This window comes from Apodemus sylvaticus, chromosome 8 (genome assembly GCF_947179515.1).
Source record: "Apodemus sylvaticus chromosome 8, mApoSyl1.1, whole genome shotgun sequence".
Lineage (NCBI taxonomy): Eukaryota > Metazoa > Chordata > Mammalia > Rodentia > Muridae > Apodemus > Apodemus sylvaticus.
In genome coordinates, this window is record NC_067479.1 from 1,411,268 (window position 1) to 1,438,951 (window position 27,684).

At 38.4% G+C, this 27,684-nt stretch overlaps 1 protein-coding gene across 2 annotated transcripts in view; it reads left to right on the forward strand.

Moving 5' to 3' along the window:
* The window catches only part of Nalcn (sodium leak channel, non-selective), a 293,583-nt gene that overhangs the window by 205,320 nt on the left and 60,579 nt on the right, over positions 1-27,684 (forward strand). For both annotated transcript variants that reach the window (XM_052190478.1, XM_052190479.1), the window contains 2 exons: positions 1,227-1,365; positions 22,788-22,861. In XM_052190478.1, the coding sequence (XP_052046438.1) occupies positions 1,227-1,365; positions 22,788-22,861 (213 nt within the window). The remainder of the gene's footprint in view (positions 1-1,226; positions 1,366-22,787; positions 22,862-27,684) is intronic.

The window sequence follows — 27,684 nt, forward strand, 5'->3', positions numbered from 1 at the left end:
TCTGTGATACACGAAGCTTTTGAGTCCAATGAGCCATCTCTTCAGAGAAGAATTGAGACACAAACTTGTGTCCCTGTCTCTACCCGAAGCCTTCTCAGTCATTAGACCTCCCAGGCATAGACTAGGTGGACTTTTCTCAGAGTGAAAGAGGGCAGACTGCCATATGGGCACTTTATCTTCAAGTGCATCAGGCACTCGGGCCTCGGAGGTGTCTGTCTGTGTTACAGCAGCCTTGGCATATATGGCCGTCTGGTCACAGCGTGATCTACCTCCCACTGGTTAAAAGAACTGTAACATTTATATCCTCACTGATTCAGTTTGCACTAGCTTCATCTTCCTACTAAAGAAATGCATCATTAAGGTGCCTTGAACTGCCTGCTTTTAATAAGTAGAGGAAAGTCTTCCAACGATAACTGAAAACTCCAGATACAATCACGATCACATAGACTTTTCTATTTTTTTAATTTATTCATTTATTTATCTTTAAATATCTTGGTGAGAGATTAGGGAAGTATGAGATTAGGTGAAGTGCAAAAATGCTTGAAATTCCAATAGAAGAAGAGGGTCATGTCATTTCAGACCTGGAGAGTGTGCTGGATGTTTTCGCCATTTTGTCAACATCAGATATGTTGATGCAGATGATGATGCTTATTGAATTACTGAGTGTACAGTGTAATCTTATGGGACCACCATTTGCATGCAGCCTATTGGTGACCAAATTGTCGCCAAGTCACACATGACAGCTTGACAGTATTTCTTTTTCTGATTTTAAGTTGCTGACTTTGTTTACTTGCATTAGTGTTACTTAAATTTTTCATATTTTGGTGATCAGATGAAGTCTTTTCCTTTTGAGTCTTTAAATGTAAAATTATCTCTCAAGGACTTTTATGATGAATAGAAGTTTGAAAAGATGAATAATTCTTTCAAGTAGTAGGGGGAAAATAAAGTATCTCATTACCACGGTAGGATTCAAATCACACCATCAATTATTGGATACCCTTGCTTTTAAGCTATTTCAGGAACATTATGTCTTTAAACAGGAGTTTGCAAGGATTCAGGAAGCTTTTTCTCTAAGTTAAATAATTTGATAATTAGATCCAATCATCGCCCTTGGTATGACACATCTTGATTTTTGTGATTCTCTACACTGCTTCGTGGTCACCAAAATGCCACCTCCCATTCCAATTCTTGACTAACACTGATCTCTATGTGCTTCATTCTCAAAGGGAGAGCTTCATGAAGCAGTTCATTGACCGCCAGCAACAGGACACCTGCTGTCTTTTCAGAATCCTCCCCTCTACGACCTCCTCGTCTGACAACCCCAAGAAGCCCACAGCTGAAGACAACAAATACATTGATCAAAAAGTAAGAGCCACTGTCTCTATCACCAAACTCCTCTAAAGTGTGAGTTAGAGGAAAACATGGCACAATTATTTAGGGCCCTAGATTCCTAAGTCTCTAGGGAATAAAGAAAATAATAAATAGATGTGTATATCTGTGTATACACACACATATTGTTTGTCGTGTAACTCATATTTCTATTATATTAAAACATTGAATGCCAACTTCCTCATGCTCAGGCTCTCCTGCTCCTCCTCTGCCCCACAGTGCTGATATGTATTGTGTCCTCTGGCTTAGTCATCTTGCCCTAGGAATGTCCGTAATTATTGACTTTGCAGTATGTCTCTTCATTTTAAAGAACTTTTGCTCATGTATTTTCTCTTCACCATCCCCAGATCTCATTCCTCATTCTTGTAGAGAGCACTCCGATGCTAATGTCTTCTTCTTTTTTATTTATTTATTTTTGTCAGTTGAAAATAATTAGCTTTGTGTCTGGTTGGTTAGATTCCATTTTCTTTGGGGAAAGCCTGTGAGATGTTGTCTGCATTCTTGGGGCTCAAAAACTTTATCAGTATGTACCTTCTCTGTCCTTTCTCATCAGAACTTCACCAAACAGGAAGGGAGATTGTTGCAAACCAAGACACTTGCAGAGGGACATTTCTACCTATTACTTGTTTAAGAGTGGCATATCCATTTTAGGACTGCCTTTTCCTGTCAATTATTGTCTCTACTTTTGTCCTCTGCATTAGCATTTCATTTTCCCTCTGATTGGTCCTCCTAGTCATAAAATTGACTTTAGATGATACCATTTATGGCTTTCCCTTGTAAAGTGGAAGATCATGCTATGTGTGTGCTACATTTAAATTCTTTTAGTTGGTTCTTGATTTTATTTGTTTAAAAGAAAAGCCTGTGATATCGATACTTCCCAGTCAATACCATAAACAAGAGAAGAATCATTGGGAACAATTTCCCACAGAAAACTGCAAATCAACCTCTTAAAAGAGATTATGAAATTCTCACAATTCCTAGGTAGGATATCCAGCATTTGATGAGGAAAGGAAACAAGCATGCTGGTAGGTTGGGGGCTGGTGTATCAGAGGGGAGCCTCTATGCACCCAAGCTGCTCCACCATCTACTACTTGGTTTAGGCTATTAGAGCTTAAAATGCTACTTCTTTCTTCATAACATTTTGTTGGTATGGCTTCTCTTTAGCATACCAGACATTGAACCCTGGGAGCCAACCATATTATTTATCTTGAACCAAGATATTGAAGGTAACAGTCATTCCCCAGCCCCTAGAACTGATTGAGACCCTTCTTGTCTGTTAAACAAAGACCATTATAGACAACTATGTGTGTCTCTTTATCTCATCTCTCCCTGGTAGACCTTATACAGAGAAACTATACTTGGGAGGGTTCTCTCATGGTATTTATTCTAACCTGGGTTGAAGCTGGAAGTGGTATGCACATCCACCTCCACATCTCATCAGCTGATCCTAGGAATGAGCACTGCCTGTGTTACCATGTATCCTAGCTTGTTTTCTGTTGCTGTGGGAAACACCTTTACCAAAAACAAAGTGAGGAGTGAGGGGTTTATTTCATCTGATAGGTTATAATCCATCACAGAGGGTAGGAACTTAAAGCAAGAACTTCAACCAGGGAAGAGCACTGCTTACTGGCTTGCTTCCTCTGGATAGCTTTTTTACATTACCTGATCCCACACCTCCTCAAGAATGGCACTGCCCACACTGACCTGGAGCCTTCTACATCAATTATAACCAAGAAAATACCTCACAGACATGCTCACAGGCCAATTTTATGGAAGCAAATCCTTGACTGAAGTTCCTTCTTCCTAGGCGTATCTAGGCTTATACCATATTGACAAAAATTAACTAGGTTACCATGTAACTAGCCTTCAACTTTTGGCTCTATTTTTTATTTTTTATTAGATATTTGCTTTATTTACATTTCAAATGTTATCTTCTTTCCTTGTTACACCTCCAAAAGCCCCCTATCCTATCCCCCTCCCTCTGCTTACCAACCACCCCCTCCTACTTTCCTGACATGGAATTCCCTACACTGGGGCATCAAGCCTTCACAGCACCAATGGCCTCTCCTCTCATTGATGTCTGAAAAGGCCACCCTCAGCTACATATGTAGCTGGAGCCATGGGTCCCTCCATGTGTACTCTTGAGTTGGTGGTTTAGTCCCTGGGAGCTCTGGGGGTACTAGTTGGTAGACATTATTGTTCCTCCTATGGGGCCGCAAACCTCTTCAGCTCCTTAGGTCCTTTCTTTAGCTCCTCCACTAGGGACCCTATGCTCAGTCCATTGTTTGGCTGTGAACCATGGGTATTTTGATTCTCCTTCTAAGAAGAATCAAAGTATCCACCCTATGGTCTTCCTTCTTCTTGAATATTCATGAGCCAAACAGGGTCACTTCATGTGGTCTATGAATTGTATCTTGGGTATTCTGAGCTTTTGGGCTAATATCCACTAGGACTCAGCTATACTTCTCCTGGGTATATACCCAGAAGATAGTCCAACATGTAATAAGGATGCATATTCCACTATGTTCATAACAGCCTTATTTATAATAGCTAGAAGCTGGAAAGAACCCAGATATCCTTCAACAGGAATGGATACAGAAAATGTGGTACATTTACACAATGGAGTACTACTCAGTGATTAAAAACAATGAATTCATGAAATTCTTAGGCTAATGGATGGAACTAGAAAATATCATCCTGAGTGAGGTAACCCAATCACAAAAGAATACATATGTTATACACTCACTGATGAGTGAATATTGGCTCTATTTTAGTGATAGAAAATTAGACTTCTTCCTTCCCAGATCCATTGTTTGCAGCTGCATCTTCCATCTATTTCTGGAGCCATTGGTAAATACTTAGGATCTCTCATCTTTGTTTGAGACTCTTTTGCCAAGGCAATATGAGACACAGAAACTTCAGTGTTAAGTGTGTTTCTATGGTGTGGACTTCCTGGAAGCAGAAAGGGAAGGGAAAGTGGTCAAGCATTAATATTGTACTCATGCAGGTATCTACTCATATTTCTTTATATTATTGAGATGGAAACCTGAGTTTCTTATGCAGAATGCTTCCTGATAACACAGATGTGAACTTGGCTTCCTAGCAGCCCAGTGATACATCCAGTTCACTCAGCCTGCAGCCATGATCACTGCTCTTCAGTTTGTGTAACCTTGCTCTTGGCTAGCATGCCATTCTCTGAATCAGAATCTGCCATGATCTAGACATATAAGTGAGCTTTGCAGAGCCCAACAGCTATATCTCATGTAAAAATGAGAATAAAATATTAATAAGCTTTAATTTTATGTTTTGTTTATATTTTCCATTCCACAAGTCTTCTGTTTTCATTCAGTAATTCTACAAAAATGTGAGGAGCACATGCTGTTTACTTATCTGCCATTCCTCTGGATGTGGGAATTCAAAATAAAGCAAGATGTGAACTTTAGAAGCGAATAACACTAGGAAGAAACATAAAGAAGTTAAATTTAATAGTTATGTTGAGAAACAAAGCTAGAGAGATGGTTCCATCATTCAGAACACATGCTTGTCTTGCAGAGGACCCCTATTTCAGTTCCCAGTACCGACTCATGACCATCTGTAATTCCACATAAGATGTCTTCTTCTGACCTTTGTGGGCATCAAACATGTACCAGACAGGGTCCCTTGAGTCCTCTTTCCAGAACAGTTGAAAATCAGAGAAAGGGACTTCTGACAAATAGGGGTATACAGAAAGGCTGTGTATTGGGTGGAGCTGAGCAAAGCAGGACAGGGAGTATTAAATGCTTTGAGTTGTAATCATTATCTGGAACATGGAGTTAATCTCTTTTCCCATGTTTCTTAGGAAAATTCAGTATGGTCATATATATTAGAAGGGTGTCATCATGCCCAGCATAGCCTTTCAGCCAGATAAGAATGGTGATTGGAGACCAACCAGACACTGACAGCAGACTCAACAGAGGGGTTGGCAGTTGAGAAAGATTGATTTAACAGTGGAACACATCTCTAATCACATACTTGATAGGCTAAGGCAGGAGAATTCAAGACGAGGCCAGTCAACCATCAGACTGAGCACAGGGTACCCCAATGGAGGAGTTAGGGGAAGGACTGAAGGAGCTGAAGGGGCTTGCACACCCCTAGGAAGAACAACAATATCAAGCAATCAGACCCTCCAAAGCTCCCAGGGACTAAACCACTAACAACCAAAGAGTACACATGGAGGGACCTATGGCTCCAGCTGCATATGTAGCAGAGGATGGCCTTATCTGGCATCAATGGGAATGGAACCCACTGGTCCTGTGGATGCTCAATGACCCAGCATGGGGAAATGCTAGCGCACTGAGGTGGAAGTTGGGAGGGAAGCACAGTAGGGTTGGGGGAGGGGATAAGGGGTTTGTGAAGAGGAAACTGGTAGAGAGATAACATTTGAAATGACCAGCCTAGGCCTTATAGTAGAACCTGGTCTCAGAATCAAAACAAATGACCTTACTAAAACAACCTTAACCTTCCGGTGTGACAGTGTAGTTTAGAGCAATGTGTTATCTGCTGACTTTTTTGTTTTTCATACATTGTCTTTTTTTTTTTTATTGAACAATGTTTATTTTTTTATTTTTTTTATTCGATATATTTTTTATTTACATTTCAAATGATTTCCCCTTTTCTAGCCCCCCACTCCCCAAAAGTCCCATAAGCCCCCTTCTCTCCCCCTGTCCTTCCACCCACCCCTTCCCACTTCCCCGTTCTGGTTTTGCCAAATACTGCTTCACTGAGTCTTTCCAGAACAAGGGGCCACTCCTTTCTTCTTGTACCTTATTTGATGTGTGGATTATGTTTTGGGTACATTGTCTTTAATATTTTTAGTTTGAGTTCTGTAGATAATGCCACTGATACCTTCACTGCCTACCCTTACATTCTCCTCATGGAATTAATTAAAGGGTTCTGGAAGGTTTTTTTGTTTGTTTGTTTGTTTGTTTTTTGTTTTTGGTTTTTTTTGGTTTTTTGTTTTTTGTTTTTTTTTTTTTGACATAGCATGGAGATTGGCAGGAAGCATTTCAACAATTTTCTGCATGATTATAGACTGTCATATGATTTGTTCTATGCTCTGTATGTAGCAAGTTATCCAACCTAATCTATAATTTCCAGAGTGAACAGTTACTCATTCATTCATTTAATCAATCAATCAATCAATCAATCAATAATAGAAGCAGAGGGGTGGGGCCAAGCTGCTTGGTCTTTAAGGATGTTGATCCTCTGAAATAATTCTAGCAAACAACCTGGCAGCTGTAAAAAAATAAACAAACAAACAAAAAGCTATTTAAAGATTTATCTGCAGGAGATAAGGAAGAGATAATAGGATGCTAACACCCAAGTATGTGCTGTATCTTAAGGAAACCAGACAGGGTGGTTCAGGAGAGAGGGCATGGGCCGGTAGTCACAATACCAAATACAAAAATCATATGCAGGTCTCTGATAGCTTAAAATTGCCTATGTAGGTAATGAATTGGCCACTTAGACAAAATAATGAAACAAAACCAAAAAGATATACAATATGAAAAGCAAAGCACCTTTTCCTCATTTTTTATTGTTCTTTGTAAAATAGATTGTTGCACTTGAAAGGTGGTTGTGTTTGGGTGCACATTCTTCTATATAATATCTCTGCTTTAAGGATCATTATATGCCAAGAGTGTTCTGTAGGCAGTGGGATAAAGTGGTTTACTGTCATCAACTAGTAAGAGAGGAGATTCCTAACCAATATTCTTGCAAAACAGTATTTATTCACTTGGAGGTTATACAAAATCTGTTTATATTTCTTGGGCATGTTCATGAAGGTTTCAAAAGGAGCTACAGGCAGTTGTCCACTATTTGGGGAGAGTTAGTGTGTGTATTTGTGTGTTTGTTTTTCAGAAATGTGGTCCCTGGTAGGTTGTTCATGCTTCAGTGGGCAGCCCTATACCAAGAGCACATAGACAACACTACTTGAACTTTGTACGTTATATATATGTTAAGAAAAAAATATAAGGGCAAATAAAGTTGGGATAAGGAGAGAGGGTCCGTGAGGAATTAAACAAGGAGTACAGAGTTGATACAACCAAAAGGCATTGTCACGTGTAAAACAGGCATCAAGTACCTAAGGCTGCTGCTAAAATGTGTATTTTCCTGATATTCTAAGCCACTTTTTTCCTCCTTTGTATGTAGTTTGACTTACAGGTTGCAACTTATAAGTTGCTACTGGTCACATTCATGGTTTTTCATGTGAAGTTCAAATGTAGCTAAAACCTATGATCCTAGAACTGCTTAGACTCTGGATTTAAATTACCAAATGCATGGATTAGAATCAAAGTCACTCATCTGTATCTCTAGTTTCAGTCCCTTTATATTGGATATAGAGTCATTTTTGTCTTGACATCTGCAGTTCAAAACTTCCAAGCATATATTTAGGCTTTTTGTTTTGTTTTTACTTTAAGTATATGAGTGTTTTGCCTGCCTACATGTTGGTGGGCCGTATGTATGCAATGCTCATAGAGGCCAGAATTTGGATCCCTGGGACTAGAGTTACAGATGGTTGTGAACTGCCATGAGGGTGCAGGGAATTGAACCTGGGCCCTCTGGAAAAGCAACCTTGCTTTTGTTGTTTTTAAACTTTTTATTGATTCTTTGTGAGTTTCACATCATGCACCCCAAACTCGTTATTTCCCCGTCAATCCATATCTGCCCTTTGCCCCTGCAACCTCCAACCCTGGACACCAAAAAAGAAAAAAAAAATCTCGCCATGGAAGCTATAGTGTGTCATCACACAATACACCCTTTTGCCTAAACAGTTCTGCTTGCAAATGCCTGTACTCTTAAGCGCTATGCCATCTCTCCAGCCCTCCACCCCATCATGTATTTGTGTCTTACAAGTTCACTGCATGTATTAAACATTTCTACTTGTTTCAGTGAGTCAAGCTGCTTCATGTTCTCCATGATGAGTCACTGCTGTATAGTTGTTAGACAAGGTATTAGGTATTGATTTGGCCAAATCTGTGGTGACCTTCAGCCATGCTTGAATGATGAAAGCACTGTCATAAAATTCAAGTCAATTAAACTTTGTAGTCATTTAGTTCCCAGCTTTGTAAGATATGCTCAAGAGTCCATTGCTATGACTCACTTCCAAATCAACAGTCCTTCATAATATTTACCAAATTTACAGTTGTTTCATGGACGAATTACATAAGAAAATGTAAACCCAAGAAGGCTTAGAGATCAAAAATAATCTTTTAGTGTGATGTTAATTTATTCTGCAAATGTGTTTCAAACAGCAGCTATATACATTGAATGTAGATGTGGAATCTTCCCTCCTTATCTTTTACCACTTACATGAAACTCACAAAAAAAAAAAAAAAAAAAAGTTTTTTTACAGAATGGGAACCAACTTACATGGAACATCCTAAAGTCCTAGGGAAGAGTGACTCTGCTCTCTCTGTCTCTGTCTCTGTCTCTGCCTCCCTCTATCTCTATCTATCTATCTATCTATCTATCTATCTATCTATCATCTATCTACCTACCTATCTATCTCTATCTCTATCTCTCTGTGTGTGTATATGTGTTTCTCTCTCTCTCTCTCCCTCTCTCTCTGTTTCTCTCTCTCTGTTTCTCTCTCTTTGTGTATGTGTATGTCTATGTGTGAAAGATACAGAAAGTAACTAATACCAAATTTCTTGACCTTTCCCTTCCCATATTCTAAGACGCATTACAAAGCTTCATAATGTGACATTATAATGGAATTCACCTTTATATGCATTGTAACAAGACTATTTTAGTCCTACATTAGTCATCTTTTAGAATTCGCTCTTCCCAAGCATAATGTCAACTCCATAAAAAGTTTACTTTAGAGAAACCTCTCACTGTACACAGGATCTGTCACACTCACTTCAATATTAATTTGCAGCTCATGGGTGCATGATAAATTCAAATCTAGTCAAATGAGGCACCACCTTCCACCTATGTAATTTTAAGTAATTGCTTATTTCCAATTACTATGTTTTATGTGGGAGCCATTCAATAGAGTGCCTCATTACAATAATTGCACCATGCTTTCCCTGCAGAAACGATGCTCATCAAGGCCTATTCATCAGACCATGGTTTTGTTTCATGGTCAGATGTTCATATTTCTTTCTCATTTCTTACTTATCTGTTAATACCTTCAAATAAAAGAAAACATAAGGCTATCCAAATTTGCCATATTAGAAACAGATTTATTGTTAACATTTCAAAAAAAAAAAAAAAACCAAAGCAAATTTTAGTCACTAAGTTAGTATTCTGAAATCAATTGATCCCAAGAGTAAATTGGCCATTGGTTCTTTGGGCCTCTTATTGCAACAGAGAACAATCAAACATTCTCTAATATGACTGTTGCCAGGTGACTTGATTGATTTAATTAATCTTCTGACTTAGTGAAAATCATGATGGAGCTCTGATTTGGTGGGATCAGTAAATGAAAGATGTAAGTGTTTGATCATGATGGTTTTGATGAGTTAGGAAATCTGTAGATCCTTCTTGGTGTTTCGAGGTTCTTATTTTAATCATTCATTACAAATGTAGAATAAGCACAATTATTGACTCTTAGGTTGTATAGTAAGATTTGGGACAAGTTAAAATTTGATATAAATGTGAAAAACTCATCTTTCACAAAGAGCAGAGAGGCAAGGTTTTTTGCTTTGTTTGTTTTTGTTTTTTTTTTTCACCATAGTTTAGAAAGTTCATTTTATTGTCTAGGGACATTTACAAAGATGTCAAAATGTTCTGAAAATATTTGAACCCTAAAGCTGTACCATTCAGAGTTCTAATGACAATTGTAAATCATGCATTGTTCATGATATCAAACAGCCTAATTTTTATTATTCTCATGTTTCTCATTTAAAAAGAAAATACTAATTTTTATCCATTAGAATTAAATTTCAAATAAAGCTTATAATAGCACAGACCATGGCACAAAAAGTCAATTAATACATGGGAAATTTGAAATTTACATATAATACGCATTGATAAAATTCTTCATTTAATGGCTAGAGAACATTACTATTTAAGGAAAGGAGGCTAATTTATTCAACTTGAATATTTGGTTTCTCATAAATTATAAACTCATACCAAATAAATATCCTATAGAAGACACGATTTGACCAAAATATAATACAATTTAAAATCTGTAACAGAGAGAGAGAGAGACAGAGAGAGAGAGAGAAACTGTACAAGTTCAAACCAGACAGAAACAGACACAAAGTCCTACCCCTAACCAGAGTTACTTCACATTGACTATGGACATTCAGTTTCCTTCAGTGTTCAGTGGAGAAACTCTGGATAGATATAACAACCACACTCCAGGGCCGCCCCACGACTCCCAAGTAGTTGGCCAACACAAAGTATGTGTGTGTGTGTGTGTGTGTGTGTGTGTGAGAGAGAGAGAGAGAGAGAGAGAGAGAGAGAGAGACAGACAGAGAGAGAGAGAGAGAGAGAGAGAGAGAGAGATTTTATTGTTTTGTTTTGCTATTTTTTGTAATTGGATTTTTGTTTGTTTTGGTCTTCATTTTATTTGCTTATTTGGTTGGTTGGTTGGGTGGTTGGTTGGTTAGTTTTGTTTTACACTTTGGAGGGGTTTTTTGAGGCAGGGAGAGAGAGAGAGAGAGAGAGAGAGAGAGAGAGAGAGAGAGAGAGATTATGTATTGTATGAGTAGATGGGTGGGGAATATTTGAAAGGATTTTGGGTAGAAAAATGAATATGATCAAAACATATTGTATGAAAAACCAGAAACATGAATATCAATTCGAAAAAGAAAAAACATATATTTTGATGTTGAAAATCCATTTCAGACAATTCTTTATGAATTAAAACAATGGAAATAGCAAATATCTACAATAGGAAAGTAATTGGCATAATATATTAAGCTCATGTTAAACAACTGATGGATCTTTTGGCCTTTTATTTGAAGAAACATTTTTACTTATGTGACCTGTTAAGTTTATGAACATAAAATTATTTTAATTCTGTGAGATTAATATAAAGCCAGCCATCATTTCCTCTTACACCTTATGACTTTGCTTTTATTTTTCTTGCTCAAACAGGCTTGATACTTATTTTGAAAGAGTCAGCTTCAACTCTCTCCTATCTATGATTTAAGATTTTAGTAATTGATATTTATGAGACAGTTTTTTTATTAGCAGAATTGTAAGTAAGAAAACTGTAGTTTTTGATACATATCTAGTAATGGAATAAAGATTTAAATTAACTTTCCAAACATTCAACTTAATAATTTACTTTGAAAATATATCACCCAAGAAAAGGCAAAGGTAGCAAAAAGTAATAATTAAATTTAAAGTGAATATTAATCAAACAAGAATGAAAGAAGCAATAAGTTTTAAGTAAAAGAATAGTAAAAGTTATCAATTTACATTATAATAACATGAAGACAGTAAGAAATTTTCTGAAGGGATAACAAACATGTCTACTGAGTATTTTAATTTCTGTAAGGTATGATAGAAACAAAACAGAACACCTAGACTTAAAAAAAAAAAAATCCTCAAATGAGATACAAGAAGAAAGGAGGAGTGGCCCCTGGTTCTGGAAAGACTCTGTGAAACAGTATTAGGCAAAACCAGAACTGGAGAGTGGGAAGGGGTGGGAGGGAGGACAGGGGAAGAGAAGGGGGCTTATGGGACTTTTGGGGAGTGGGGGGGGCTAGAAAAGGGGAAATCATTTGAAATGTAAATAAATTATATCGAATAAAAAAATAAATAAATAAAAATATCTAAATAAAAAAATATTAATTAAAAAAAAAATCCTGGGACAAAGAGGGCTCAGCAGTTAAGAGCACATGCTGAATTTTGAGGAGCTATGTTTGGTTCTCAGAACACAAGTCAAGTGGCTACAACCACATGTAACTCCAACTCCAGGGGATTGTAACTCTCTTCTGGCATCCACAGTCACCTGCACACATGTATAGAAAATAAAAATTTGAAAAGCAAACTATCATAACACAACATTATAAAAAAAGAACTAGGTAACTCACAGACCCCCAAATAACAGGACAGAGAAAGGCAGGGATGGTGGTACGTGTCTTTATCCCAGCACTCAAGAAGATCAGGAGGAGTTCACAGCCCTCCGTGGCTTCAGAGCCTCGTGGAGGCCAACCTGGGATATGGGAGATCATGCTTCAAATGAAATAGAAACAAATGAAGCAAATGAAACAAATGAAAATGGAGACAGACCAACAGCTGTGACTCCCACATTATTGACATCTTTTAAAACCAAAACCAAGTCAACCACAGAGCATCAGTGTTTATGGGAAAAGGATATACTCTTTGTGCTATCTGAAAAAAAAATGCACAGGAACTGAATGTAAAAGAGATAGTCCTGGGCAGGGGTGATGAAGAAAGCAGTAGATCCAGGCACACTAGAGGGGAACAAGAAGGGCAGATGACCTCAAGGGTCTTCCCCAGTTTCTTTTCTATTAGCTTCAGAGTGTCTGGCTTTATGTGGAGGTCCTTGATCCATTTGGATTTGAGCTTAGTACAAGGAGACAAGGATGGATCAATTCGCATTCTTCTGCATGCTGACCTCCAGTTGAACCAGAACCATTTGTTGAAAAGGCTATCTTTTTTCCATTGGATGTTTTCAGCCTCTTTGTCGAGGATCAAGTGGCCATAGGTGTGTGGGTTCATTTCTGGATCTTCAATCCTGTTCCATTGATCCTCCTGCCTGTCACTGTACCAATACCATGCAGTTTTTAACACTATTGCTCTGTAGTATTGCTTGAGGTCAGGGATACTGATTCCCCCAGATTTTCTTTTGTTGCTGAGAATAGTTTTAGCTATCCTGGGTTTTTTGTTGTTCCAGATGAATTTTATAATTGCTCTTTCTAACTCTGTGAAGAATTGAGTTGGGATTTTGATGGGTATTGCATTGAATCTGTATAGTGCTTTAGGCAAAATGGTCATTTTAACTATATTGATTCTACCGATCCATGAGCATGGGAGGTTTTCCCATTTTTTGAGGTCTTCTTCCATTTCCTTCTTCAGAGTCTTGAAGTTCTTGTCATACAGATCTTTCACATGTTTGGTAAGAGTCACCCCAAGATACTTTATACTGTTTGTGGCTATTGTGAAGGGGGTCATTTCCCTAATTTCTTTCTCAGCCTGCTTATCCTTTGAGTATAGGAAGGCCACTGATTTGCTTGAGTTGATTTTATAACCTGCCACTTTGCTGAAGTTGTTTATCAGCTGTAGGAGCTCTCTAGTGGAGTTTTTTGCGTCACTTAGGTAGACGATCATGTCGTCTGCAAATAATGGTAGTTTGACTTCTTCCTTTCCAATTTGTATCCCTTTGACCTCCTTATGTTGTCGAATTGCCCGAGCTATTACCTCAAGTACAATATTGAAAAGATAAGGAGAAAGGGGGCAGCCTTGTCTGGTCCCTGATTTCAGTGGGATTGCTTCAAGTTTCTCTCCATTTAGTTTGATGCTGGCTACCGGTTTGCTGTATATTGCTTTTACTATGTTTAGGTATGGGCCTTGAATTCCTGTTCTCTCCAAGACTTTAAGCATGAAAGGATGCTGAATTTTGTCAAATGCTTTTTCAGCATCCAATGAAATGACCATGTGGTTTTGTTCTTTGAGTTTGTTTATATAGTGGATTGTATTGATGGATTTCCGTATATTGAACCAACCCTGCATTCCCGGGATAAAGCCTACTTGATCATGGTGGATGATCGTTTTGATGTGTTCTTGGATTCGGTTGGCAAGAATTTTATTGAGTATTTTTGCATCGATGTTCATAAGGGAAATTGGTCTGAAGTTCTCTTTCTTTGTTGGATCTTTTTGTGGCTTTGGTATCAGCGTAATTGTGGCTTCGTAGAAGGAATTGGGTAGTGTTCCTTCTGTTTCTATTTTGTGGAATAGTTTGAAGAGTATTGGTGTTAACTCTTCTTTGAAGGTCTGGTAGAATTCTGCACTGAAGCCATCTGGTCCTGTGCTTTTTTTGGTTGGAAGACTTTCTATGACTCCTTCTATTTCTTTAGGCATTATGGGACTGTTTAGATGGTCTAGTTGGTCCTGATTTAATTTTGGTATTTGGTATCTGTCAAGGAAATTGTCCATTTCCTCCAGATTCTCCAGTTGTGCTGAGTACAGGCTCTTGTAGTAGGATCTGATGATTTTTTGGATTTCCTCAGTTTCCGTTGTTATATCTCTCTTTTCATTTCTAAGTTTGTTAATTTGGATACTTTCTCTGTGCCCTTTGGTCAGTCTGGCTAAGGGTTTATCTATCTTGTTGATTTTCTCAAAGAACCAGCTCCTGGTTTTGTTGATTTTTTGTATGGTTCTCTTTGTTTCTACTTGATTAATTTCGGCCCTGAGTTTGATGATTTCCTGCCTTCTACTCCTCCTGGGTGAAATAGCTTCTTTTTGTTCTAGGGCTTTCAGGTGTGTCATTAAGCTGGTAATGTATGCTCTCTCCATTTTCTCTTTGGAGGCACTCAGGGCTATGAGTTTTCCTCTTAGCACTGCTTTCATTGTGTCCCATAGATTTGGGTATGTTGTGTTTTCATTTTCATTGTGTTCTAAAAAGTCTTTAATTTCTTTCTTTATTTCTTCCTTGACCAAGGTATCATTGAGTAGAGTATTGTTCAGTTTCCACGTGTATGTGGGTTTTCTGTTGTTTCTGTTGCTATTGAAGACCACTTTTACTCCATAGTGATCAGATAGGAGGCATGGGATTAGTTCTATCTTCTTATATTTGTTGAGGTCTGTCTTGTGACCATCGGTACAGGGAGAAAGTTTCTGAACAGAACACCAATAGCGTATACTCTAAGAGCAAGAATTGACAAATGGGACCTCATAAAATTACAAAGTTTCTGTAAGGCAAAGGACACCATCAAGAGGACAAATCGGCAACCAACAAATTGGGAAAAGATCTTCACCAATCCTACATCAGATAGAGGGCTAATATCCAATATATATAAAGAACTCAAGAAGTTAGACTCCAGAAAACCGAACAACCCTATTAAAAAATGGGGTACAGAGTTAAACAAAGAATTCTCACCTGAAGAACTTCGGATGGCAGAGAAGCATCTTAAAAAATGCTCAACTTCATTAGTCATTAGGGAAATGCAAATCAAAACAACACTAAGATTTCATCTTACACCAGTCAGAATGGCTAAGATTAAAAATTCAGGAGACAGCAGGTGTTGGAGAGGGTGTGGAGAAAGAGGAACACTTCTCCACTGCTGGTGGGGTTGCAAATTGGTACAACCACTCTGGAAAGCAGTCTGGCGGTTCCTCCGAAAACTGGGCACCTCACTTCCAGAAGATCCTGCTATACCACTCCTGGGCATATACCCAGAAGACTCCCCACCATGTAATAAGGATACATGCTCTACTATGTTCATAGCAGCCCTATTTATAATTGCCAGATGCTGGAAAGAACCCAGGTATCCCTCAACAGAAGAGTGGATGCAAAAAATGTGGTATATCTACACAATGGAGTACTATTCAGCCATTAGAAACAATGAATTCATGAAATTCTTAGGCAAATGGATGGAGCTAGAGAATATCATACTAAGTGAGGTAACCCAGACTCAAAAGGTGAATCATGGTATGCACTCACTAATAAGTGGATATTAACCTAGAAAACTGGAATACCCAAAACATAATCCACACATCAAATGAGGTACAAGAAAAAAGGAGGAGTGGCCCCTGGTTCTGGAAAGACTCAGTGAAACAGTATTCGGCAAAACCAGAACGGGGAAGTGGGAAGGGGTGGGTGGGAGGACAGGGGAAGAGAAGGGGGCTTACGGGACTTTCGGGGAGTGGGGGAGCTAGAAAAGGGAAATCATTTGAAATGTAAATAAATTATATCGAATAAAAAAAAAAGAAGGGCAGATGAGGGACAGGGTACAGAAAATGCCAAGAAGAAAGGGTCTGTCTTTGATCCCTACACTGAAACAACAGCAGAAGTGGAAACTCTGGAGTTGAGACACACTGAACTGTTTGGTAAATACAGTGCTGCATAGGTATGAACATGAACTAATCAACAAAATCAAATATCCTATAAGAGCATGCCATGAACCCATATCCGTAAATACTTGTACCCGGGACAAAATGAGTTAAAAGATATTAAAAACCTTGTTAGGTAAGGTGAAATCAGCAGCCTAAGTAAGTTTAAAAAGAAGTCAGAAGTGAGGAGCTGAATTCAAGAGAGAATAAGTAAAAGCAATAATATAAAATAATTAAGTGTGTTAGACTGTGCCCAATAGATCATGATAAAACTTTTCTAAATTTTTCTTCTCTCTCTCTCTCTCTCTCTCTCTCTCTCTCTCTCTCTCTCTCTCTCTCTGTGTGTGTGTGTGTGTGTGTGTGTGTGTGTGTGTGTGTGTGTGTGGTGCTTTGTGTATGCTTGCATGTCTTGCTTTTGCATATGCATGTGTGCGCACATGTGAGTGGAGGCTACAGATTAACGTTGGATGTATTGCTTGAACATCCACCTTACATTTTGAGACAGAGTTTCTCAAAACTTAGAGCTCACTGATTTATCTAGTATAGGCATCCACTTTACTCTGAGGATGACCATCTCTGCCTCTGGAGGGCTAGGGTAACAATCTGTCTGTCACACTGACCTGGCTTTTATGTGGTGCTGGTATTCTGAAATCTGGTCTTCATGCTTGCATAGCAAACAGTTTACCTGTTGAGCCATCTCCCTGACCCCTGGGGAAACTTTTTAAAATCAAAAAGAAATAAAAATAAGCTCCCTATTATTATTCTGGGCATTTATAGTGGAGAATGCCACAGCAAGATACTAGAACAAGTGACAGAATTGTAAAATAGCATATTTGAAACAAATATAGAAGCATATGCTGTGTCTCTGGAAATATTGCCCAGAATGGACCAGAAACACAATCTATGTCACATATGTTATGAAACTTTACACTTTAAAAAGTGTTTTGGTCTTTGTCTCCCCGAGCAGCAAGTGACTTTTAAATTAATGAACATCAGGTCATCATCACACATTTCAGCAAAAATCCTTTTGATCAAAAGAAACTGGAGTACCACATAGGACTGCTAGGAAAGACTGTGGGAGACAGACTTTTTTCATTTTTGTTTTTGTGTTTATTTTTTATACCCAGGAAATCTAAATTTCTTGATTAAAGAGACAGAAACCTGTTATTGAGATGTCATTGTACACACAAAGCACTATTTAATAGTGTTCCCAGGAGCTCTTTCCAAAGAAACTTCTGAAAACCATACCTCTGACAAACATATCACCAGCGAAAGTGACTCCGATACTAATGGAAGTGCGAAGTGGCAGTGGGAGGCACTCATAGGAAAGAGCTGAGACGTGTGAGGGGGCAACTAATGAAGAGATACTCCACAGCCATGTGCTGTGGGACAGACAGGAAGCAGACACTGCTCTTTCGATGTCTACTCATCTTGGCTGCGAGTCTGTGGATCTATACCTGTTTTGAGATTATCGTGAACTATGAAATAAAGCTAATGAGTAATTATAAGATAGCTGAATTCTGTCATCCCTTGTTAACTTAGAAAATCATGTCTTGAAATCAAAAGAAAAAATAAATGGATGTCATGTAGAAAAAGTATGCAAAGTTTCCATGTCCTGAATCTAAATTGAAATTATTGGAGTCAGCTCAGGCAAAGTCCCCGAATGGTGAGCAACTGGACAGCAATAAAGAATTCTGAAATCTAGATTATGTGCTCGAAATATTTTTCTCAATAAATGTATCAGGGATAGTTGGAGAAATTATTATTGATCTTGAATAGGAAGTACACATAATTGTAGACATCTTGTCATTGCTGAAGCCAAGAAGCTGTGCCAACAGCTGCTAGCATCTCGTCAAAAAAACTGATGGGCCAATAGGCAGTTGATCACTTGGACTATGATGAGAGGAAGACCATAGAGGTGATAGGTAGGTAGGAAGAGGGGAATCTGGGAGAAGTTGGAGGAAGGAAAGAATGCAATCAAAATATACTGTATCAAATTATCTAAGAATAGATGACAAATTAAAAATAGCAATTGTAATGGACTAAAACCTACCAAATATGTCTTAACCTTGACCTAATAGTGATACTTTAAATAATTAGTCACTTTTAAAGGATTGTTCAAAAGCCATTAACTATTTAAAACTGGTACAAAAAGATCCAGAATCATGAACTTATGTTGACTGTTTTCCCTGGTCACTTTACTAGTAGACAAAAACTACTACAGGAGAGACAGCTCCTATTAAAGAACCATTTCAATGAAATGCAAAAAAATGACAATTTTGCAAGTGAGATGAGTCTATACAATGAACATCAATGCTCTTGTGACAGAGCATGACAGCAGAGGGCCCTGCCAAAGAAATCAAACCTGACCATAACTGGATCAACCTCTAACTCATGGAAAACAGAGAAGGCAGAAGATCTTGTAAACCAACCTACCCTTTGCCCTCAGCAGAACCCACATGATCAGGAACTGAGAAGTGTCCCCACTCTGACTAAAAGACTTTCTCTTTCTCTCTCTCTCTCTCTCTCTCTCTCTCTCTCTCTCTCTCTCTCTCTCTCTCTGTGTGTGTGTGTGTGTGTGTGTGTGTGTGTGTGTATGTGTGTGGTGTGGTGTGGTGTGGTATGGTGTGGTGTGTGTTTTCCTGGGGGCTGAACCTAAGATCTAATACAAGCTAGGAAAGAATACAAGAGTTCTCAAGATGTGGGGTTATCTTTGAAATCAAAAGTTTAAGATGTTAAAAAAATCTGTTTTACCTTAACACTTAAATTAAAATTTATTGTATTTGTGTTCACTAATTCAGTCAAGGAATTGCCACTTTGTGATTTGAATGCATTAGGTTTGAAAACAAAACTGCAAAACATATTTTCCACTAATCATTTGTTTCCAGTGCAAGCTCTATCCGAATTGATCCCTTCTCTTTCTTCCTATTTCCTACATGTTTGGTGCACTTAGATTCAGTGTGAGATGTTACTGACTCCTTTCACTCTTGTGATTTGCAATTTAAGGTCTGAAATTACATGGTTTGAAATAGCTGTTTAGTCTTGTTCAGGTGACCAGAAGTATCTTTTGAGGCCAGAAGAGGGCACTGCAGAGCAGTGTAGCTCGAAGTTCGTTGTGAGTAACACAGACTAAGACTCTTTTCTTTTTTTTTTTTTATTCGATATATTTTTATTTACATTTCAAATGATTTCCCCTTTTCTAGATCCCCACTCCCCGAAAGTCCCATCATCCCCCTTCCCTCCCCCTGTTTTCTCACCCAACCCTTCCCACTTCCCTGTTCTGGTTTTGCCCTATACTGCTTCACTGAAGACTCTCTTTTCTAAGGGAAAAATATAAAGCAGTGGAAGACTAAAGAACAATTGATGTCTACAGACAGTTATTTACTATTAAAAGAACAGCTTAAATATATAGAGAAAGATATCTAGCATATCAAATATGCATCTTTCAGAACACAGTAAATCTTAACCTGCAGGTTATATGTTAAAAACTGAGGACATCCTACTACTTCTGCTGTGAATTGTAATACCATTCTTAAGGAAAGCCTGGAATGTACAACCATTGCATTTGCTTTAATCAACTCAAGGTTTTTGTGCTAGGTAGCATCCCAAATACGCAGTATGTTTGTTTGGTATCAGCTACTCCACCACAGTTGACTGGTGACTGAATTCCAGTTGCTGCCTTCCACAAGAGACAAAAAATGGATATAACTGTCACCTGGGATGTTCTGCCAGTGCCTGACAAATACACAGGGGGACACCTTCAGCCAGCCATTGAACTGAGTACAAGGTCCCCAATGGAGGAGTTAGAGAAAGGACCCAAGGTGCTGAAGGGGTTTGCAGCTCCATAGGAGGAACAATATGAGTCATCCAGTACCCCCAGAGCTACCAGGGACAAAACCATTAACCAAAGAGTACACATGGAGTTACCCATGGCTTCAGACACATAGGCAGCAGAGGATAGTCTTGTTAGACACCAAAGGGAGGAAAGGCCCTTGGTCCTAGAAAGGCTCTATGCTGCAGTGTAGAGGAATACCAGGGCAGGGAAGCGAGAGAGAATTGATTGGGGAACAGGGGGAGAGGAGATGGCTTATAGGATTTTCAGGGGCGGGAGCAGGGAACCAGGAAAGAGAACAACAATTGGAAATGTAAATAAAGAATATATCTAGTTTAAAAAAAAGAGAAAGAAAGAAAGAAAGAAACAAACAAACAAACAAAGAAAGAAACAAAGAAAGAAACAAAGAAAGAAACAAAGAAAGAAACAAAGAAAGAAACAAAGAAACAAAGAAACAAAGAAACAAAGAAAGAAAGAGGAAGGAAGGAAGGAAGGAAGGAAGGAAGGAAGGAAGGAAGGAAGGAAGGAAGGAAGGAAGGAAGGAAGGAAGGAAGGAAGGCATGCTGTTGGCTCTGAGCATCATGGTGTTTGCCTTCTCTGCCCACCATTTGCCATTGCTGGCTCTCTTGCATCCTGGGCCGGACTTTTGACTCCTAGCTGTATGTTTCTAGCGCAAAGAGCAGAAGCCTGCTCCTGGTAGGTTCTTCGGCTGTTAACTCCTGAGCAGTGTTCTCATGATAGGCTCTTTAGCTGTAACTGCTGACCAGTGATCCTCTCAGCTTCAGCTGTAACTCCTGAGCCCTGTTCCTGTGAGATGTGCTAAAAGCTCAGATTGTAAAATTCTACTGTCACCTCTTTAAGTGTAGCAGATGTCGGAAAGCAAATGCCCTTTCACACGCTACCATGAAATGTACCTTCTAAACGAATGACACTCACTCTAGTCTCTATCAACATGTGATTAATTTTCCTAGGAGTTCTAGTCAATTAAAAAACAGTTTAGTTTTTATTACAAAAAGATAATCTTTTTATGGATGTGGGTGGAAAGGTCAGAGTATTGCTTGGTGGTCCTGCATTCTATTTCAGATCTGCTGTGTAACATGAAAACTATTTACATCAAGATGTTACCTAAGTGGTCAGTAGTGATGGCAAGGACCAGTTTGTGGAGGTTAGAACAATGGCTAGGTGGGTAAAGTGCTTGTTCTCTATACCTGGGAACTTGAGTTCAGAGCCTTACTACTCACAAAAATATCTGGGTGTAGCAGTAAGGATCTGTAAGCCCAGTGCTAGAGTACAGAGATGAGAGACTCCCTGGGGGTTCACTGGCCACTCTAGCAGGTGAGGGAGCCCCAGGTTTAGTGGGAGGTTCTATCTCAAAAATTCAAGGCATAGAATGATAAAGGAAGACACTTAATAAATATTGACTTTAACTTCCACATGAACACACACAGCAGAAAAGATGCATTTGTGGCTCTGCCCTTTCCCAGACTTGGCCATATAGGCATCTGAGTTCACAATGTAGTGTTTGTTTGTAGACTGGTTAGTAAATGGGAGATCATGTATTCCAGCCTGGCCTGCTTTCCTGAGCTATTCAGTTCCAGAGTTCAAGAACCTGGTTCCTATCTATGTTTTGTTATTAATGGTTACTGATACTGTGCCAAGTGGATAGAAAAAATAATCTACTCGTGGCAGATGGTGGCTCACTCTCCCATCTTTGGCTCCCAATGCTGACTACTGAAAGAACCCCACTCTTAGACCTTGAGACTATAACCTGGATGCTACCCCCTCTCTATCTCTCCCTCCCCCCTTTCTCTCCCTTCTCCCATTCTATCTTCTTTTGACCACTTGGTCACCTGGAAAGTGGTTTCTTAATCTAACATGCAACCAGTAAGTAGGACAGAGCTGACTTTGTCCTCCATATTTTTCTTACTCCATTCCTCTGGAATGACCTTTACTGTCATCACCTAAAGTCAAATTTTGACCTTCTTTCCTGTCATCTGTTTCCATGCCAGAGGATAAAACACCTCCTGACCTCGTGTTGGATCACAGGCCAGGAACAAGCAGTGATAGAGTAAGGACTGGAGAACATCTAACTACGCAATGATAAATACAGGTCCCAGGTGTTAATTTCAACATCAAATTCTTTGGAAACTGAAGCCCTTATTCATGTGACTGACAGGGTCACTACCAGCAATGGACACACCATACACTATGCAGCCTCACAGTTGGTTAGAATCTCTACACAGATAAAAATAAAACAAAGAAAGAACTTGAATCATTATGTCAAGTGAAATAAGCCAAACTCAGAACACTAACACAGGTTTTGTCATGTATGGAGCCTAAATTTAAAATTATGTGTGGGGGGGTGGGGAAAATGAAGCTAAAATGAGAATCTTACAATGGAAGGAAGAGATGTTAAAGGTAAGGTAACATGTGACATAAAGGGAAAGGGGGAAAGAGAAGCTGTGTTTGAATGATCTCTTCGGTCTCTTGGATTGTGAATAGAGCATTCGTTTTATCCTAAAACTAAACTGGTCCTTACACTTTTCAGCTCCGCAAGTCTGTTTTCAGCATAAGGGCGAGGAACTTACTGGAAAAGGAGACTGCAGTCACAAAAATCTTAAGGTAATGCCAATAAACATGAAGCATTCTTTAACACAAGTAGTAGTATATAAATGGGGGGAGGAGCTTTTCTCAATGAATTCATTTTCTGGACAGTAATATTTACTTTCAGCTCAAATGTAGAATTTACATTTTCATGATTAGAGATAATGTCAAAAATATAGCTAATGTTTATCTAGAAATCATACTATTTTAGTATCTTAATATGTCATGTTTATTATTTAATATATTTAAATAAACTATACCTAAAAGCATTTACAAACAAAGATAAAAAGAAATTAATATTCTTGATCATCTATATCTTTTGTGGTAACTAAAGGAAAAAATCTGTAGAAAACATAGCAAAAGTAAAACTCTTTAAAAAATAATTCTGATTTCTTCATCTATTACTAAGGATCTGTTAAGATTTGAAAGCCCCGCTGGAAATGTCTATACACCATGTGCTTGCAGTGCCTGGGGAGGCCAGAAAAGGTCATCAAGTCCCCCTCTGACTGAAGTTAAAACTGGTCCTGAGCCTCCATGTGGGTACTAGGAACTGAACCTGGGTCTTTTCAAGAGCAGCAAGAGCTCTTAACTGCTCACATATTTTCTCCAACCCCATATAGCTATTATTTTAGTGCTACTGTCTAATATATGTCTTGAAATGTAGTGTCAATAAGGAAATCAATTCGACTTCTTAAGCATATCAGGCATTATAATAAATAGTGTTATGATTAATACTAAGTGTATAAGTATTTGGGATAAGATTGTTACATGTATTATGTATATGTGTAAATGATAAAAGTGGTATGGCTGATAAAGCCAATAGGTACCTTTATATGGCAAAGTAGTCTACAAATTTGTGGTAAGTGGAAGGAATCAGACTCTTCTACAAAATCCATTACTAGGAAAGATCATTAAAGCATCTTTCCATAATGTATATTACTATAGATTGGGAAGCTATGATGAAGAAATACAGCAAAGTATACACAAGATGAGAAACTATAACTTTATAACAGTATCTGAAATTTGTGAGAGAGATAAAACCTCCTATATCATAAAGATACATTCCACTGTGTTCTTTCTCTCCATAGATGACATCCAGGCACAAACGTCATATGAGTACTATGGTAGCTTTATGAGTTGACAATAAATATTGCCGGGGCTTGAGTATTTGTGATAAGATTAGATAAGCATGAAAGGTCTCATGGAAAGAGACAACCTGAGTCCCAAAGTGACTGTGCTGTGACAAGGTGGTCATTCATCTCAGTGTCACACTTGGAGTATATGACATGAGACTGGTTTGAACAACTCATGATGATCTCCAAGTTACTTAGTCAAGCTGCTACTACACAGGCAAGTTCAAGGCAGAGATGTACAGATTTGCTGGCTTACTTACTAGGAAGAGAAACATCTGTCAAATAAGGAACTACTCATACAGTAAATAACCCACTTTGCATCTAATTCAGAACTTCCCTACTGTTTCTACACTGTTACAACTACCCTTCATCAAATTTTCTGTGCTTGGAACACACAGTGAACATGTCTGTGCTCAAGTATTCAACTTGATTTCTTTGCTGGACATACACAGTGAGCCAAATGTGACCAGTTAATGACTCAGTGTCCTGGGGACCAACCAGTAAGCCAAGACCAAGGTTGCCAGTGAATGACTCTGCTCTTGGTACCCAGGAAGAAAGCCATGACCAGAGTATCCACAGAATAACTGTTCCAAGAATATCTCAATACTTCAAGGCTGAAAAGGGAAGGAGTTATAAGGGAGGAGTCATAGGCCTCACCTTCTTCACATTCTTCATGGTTAATGTTGGCTGTCAACTTGACAGGATCTAGAATCACCTGGGAGACAAACCTCTGGTCATATCTGTAAGTTCTAGATTAGAATAACTAAGATAAGAAGATCCACCCTTGGTGTGAGCAGCACAGTACCATGGGCTGGTCCTGGACTAAGAGAGGGAAGCTAGCTAGACACTAGCATTTATCTCACTCTGCTTACTGGCTGCAGATGCAGTGTGAGCAGCTGCCTCAAGCCTTGGCCACCATGACTCACCTGTCATGGTGGACTATTACTCTCTATATGTGAGCCAGAATATATCCCTCCATCCTCAGATTCTGTGTCAACTATTTAGTCCCAGCAATGTGAAAAGTCACTAATGAGCACTCTTTTAAGGGATCCATGGCCTCCCAACATTTACCCATCCCCTCTTTCCTCTCTCCCAGTTGATGAGGCCAGAGGCACCCTCAGGGAACCATTGTGTACACTGATCTGGTATTCAGTTTAAAGCAGCCAATTGAAAGTACTGGGCTTTTCCAAGATAATCCCATGGGCCAGTACTCTGTTATTTATCTGGGTGACAAATGTTCCAAAGCCTCCCAGGAAATCATTTCATTTATAGTTAGGCCTTGCAAAAACATCATGTCATAAGGTATATGTGAACATGTCATTTGAATCAAAAAAATAATCACACTTTTTCTGAAATCTGATCAGTTTAACAATGAAAAGTGACTTAATGGGTACACGGTGTCACAAAAATGAATGAATACGATGGGTGAAATAAAGCATGTTTTCACAAAATCCTGTCCTGTCACAAATACAAAGAATGCTTCAAGGGGAAAATTTAACAGATTCTTTTTAATATACAGAAGTTTGGGTCTTTTATTTAGAAAAAGTATATGATGTGAGAAAAAATCTTTAAACTCTCAGAAAGTTCAGACCCCCACACACAACCTAATAGTATTTCACTACACCCCAAAAAAGCATAAAATGAAAGGGCCTTGGCTATATGTCACATTGTGGATTTCAGGAAATAAATGGATACGGCTTGAAAAATAATAGGATATTTTAATGTAAATTTGATCTCTACAAAAAGCATTTATCTTTTTTTGTTCTATAAAAATGCCCTTGCCCTTCTGAGTATGTGAGAGCATAGGTCCCATCATTTTCAGTAGACACTCTTTCACTCCAGTCCTTGCCAATTTGTGGTTCTCACAAACAGATCCCCTATAAAAAGCCATCCTAGGCAGCATGAGTCTGTAATCCAAGTACTAAGAAAACAGGCTTATCTCTGGACCTTGCTGGTTAGCCAGCCAAGCCCAGTCAGGTTCAGACAGAGACCATGTCTCAAAAGGCACAGGGTAAATGACTAAGGAAATACCAGACATCAATCTCTGTCCTTCACATATATACACTTGCACATAAACCCATAGGTACACACACACACACACACACATATATATATATATATACCACACATACACATGTGATTTTTGTCTTAACGTCCATTTATGAAGTTTATTATACTTACTGACTTATGTATTTCAAACCACCACAACTTCTCTGTAATAAAGCCAGCTTGGCCATGGTGGATAAGCATTTTGACATATGTCTTTATTTAGTTTGCAAGTATTTTATTGAGGATTTTTTTAATCTATGTTCATTAGGTATATTGTCCAATAGTTTTCTTTATCATTATATTTTTATATAATTTTGGTATTGGAATCATACTGCTTTCGTAAAAGTAGTTTGGGAGTGTTCCTTCTGTTTCTTTTCTTTTAATAATCTAAGAAGGATTAGCTGTAGATATTCTTTGAAATTTTGGTAAATTTGTGCTATGAATGTATCTGGGCCTGGTCCTCTTTTAGGTGGAAGGCTTTTTATTACTATTTCAAATCCTTCCTTAGTTATAAGTCTATTTAGGGTTGTTGATCTCTTCTTTTTTATTTTTATTTTCTATATTCTTTGTTTACAGTCCAAATGATTTTCTCTTTCCTGATTCCCCCCTCTGTTGATCTCTTCTTGATTCAATTCGGGTGGCTTGGATAAAATTTGTTCATTTCTTTTAGGTGTTCTAACTCAATGGAGTACAAGTTTTTAAAGTATTCCCTTATATTTGTTTTTTATTTCTTGAAGTCTGTTGTGATGTTTCATTTATGGGTTTATTAATTTGGTTTTATTAAATCTCTCTTTCTTTTTGTTCATGGGGAAGGGTTTATCAATTTTGTTTACCTTCTAAAAGAACCAGCTCTTAGACTCCACTGATCCTTTTTTATGTTTCTAATAGTTTCTGCTCTGATTTTTTTTTTTTTTATTTATTGCCAACTATGAGATTTAGGTTTGGCTTGCTCTTGTTGTTCCAAATTTTTGAGTGGTATCATTAAGTCATTTATTTGTTTTCTTTCTGAACATTTAATGTAGGTACTTAGAGCTGTAAATCTCCCTCATAGGATTGCTTTTAATGTGTCCCAGAGGCTATGTTGTGTTGTGTTTTCATGACCAGCGAGGCTGATCTTGCAGTCTATAGTGTAGATAAATGAGCTGATGGAAAGAGCCTGGAGCTAAGAGCGGGCATTCTAAGTGTGGCAGTGCAGCAGCCTCCCCTGCATAACCATGTCAAATTCTTATGGTGTAGGGTCTAGGTTTGTAGCCCTGATCATGAGAATGCTACTATGGCCACAGTTCTCCCTGGACCTACATTTCAAAATATGACTTGGCTGACTTGGATGCTGCTGTTCAGCTCTACTGAAGACCACTCCCTCCCTTTGGAAGGGAGAGCCCTGAGAGCTTCTCTCGGTTCAGAGGACAGGGATTATGTGTTTTCAAAATGCTGCTACATCTGCTGAGGCTTGTTCTCTAATTCAAAGCCCCCAAATGAAGCAAAAATGCACCCTCATTCTCAAAAGCATCAATGGCTATAGAAATATCACACAGCAAAAAAAAAAAAAAAATCATTAAATGTATATTCCAAAAAGTTCTGTTCTTTTAAGGCTTGCCACAAGTACCTCATTAGCCAAGACAGCTTTATAACCTAGGCAAATGATCAGCTTGCATATTT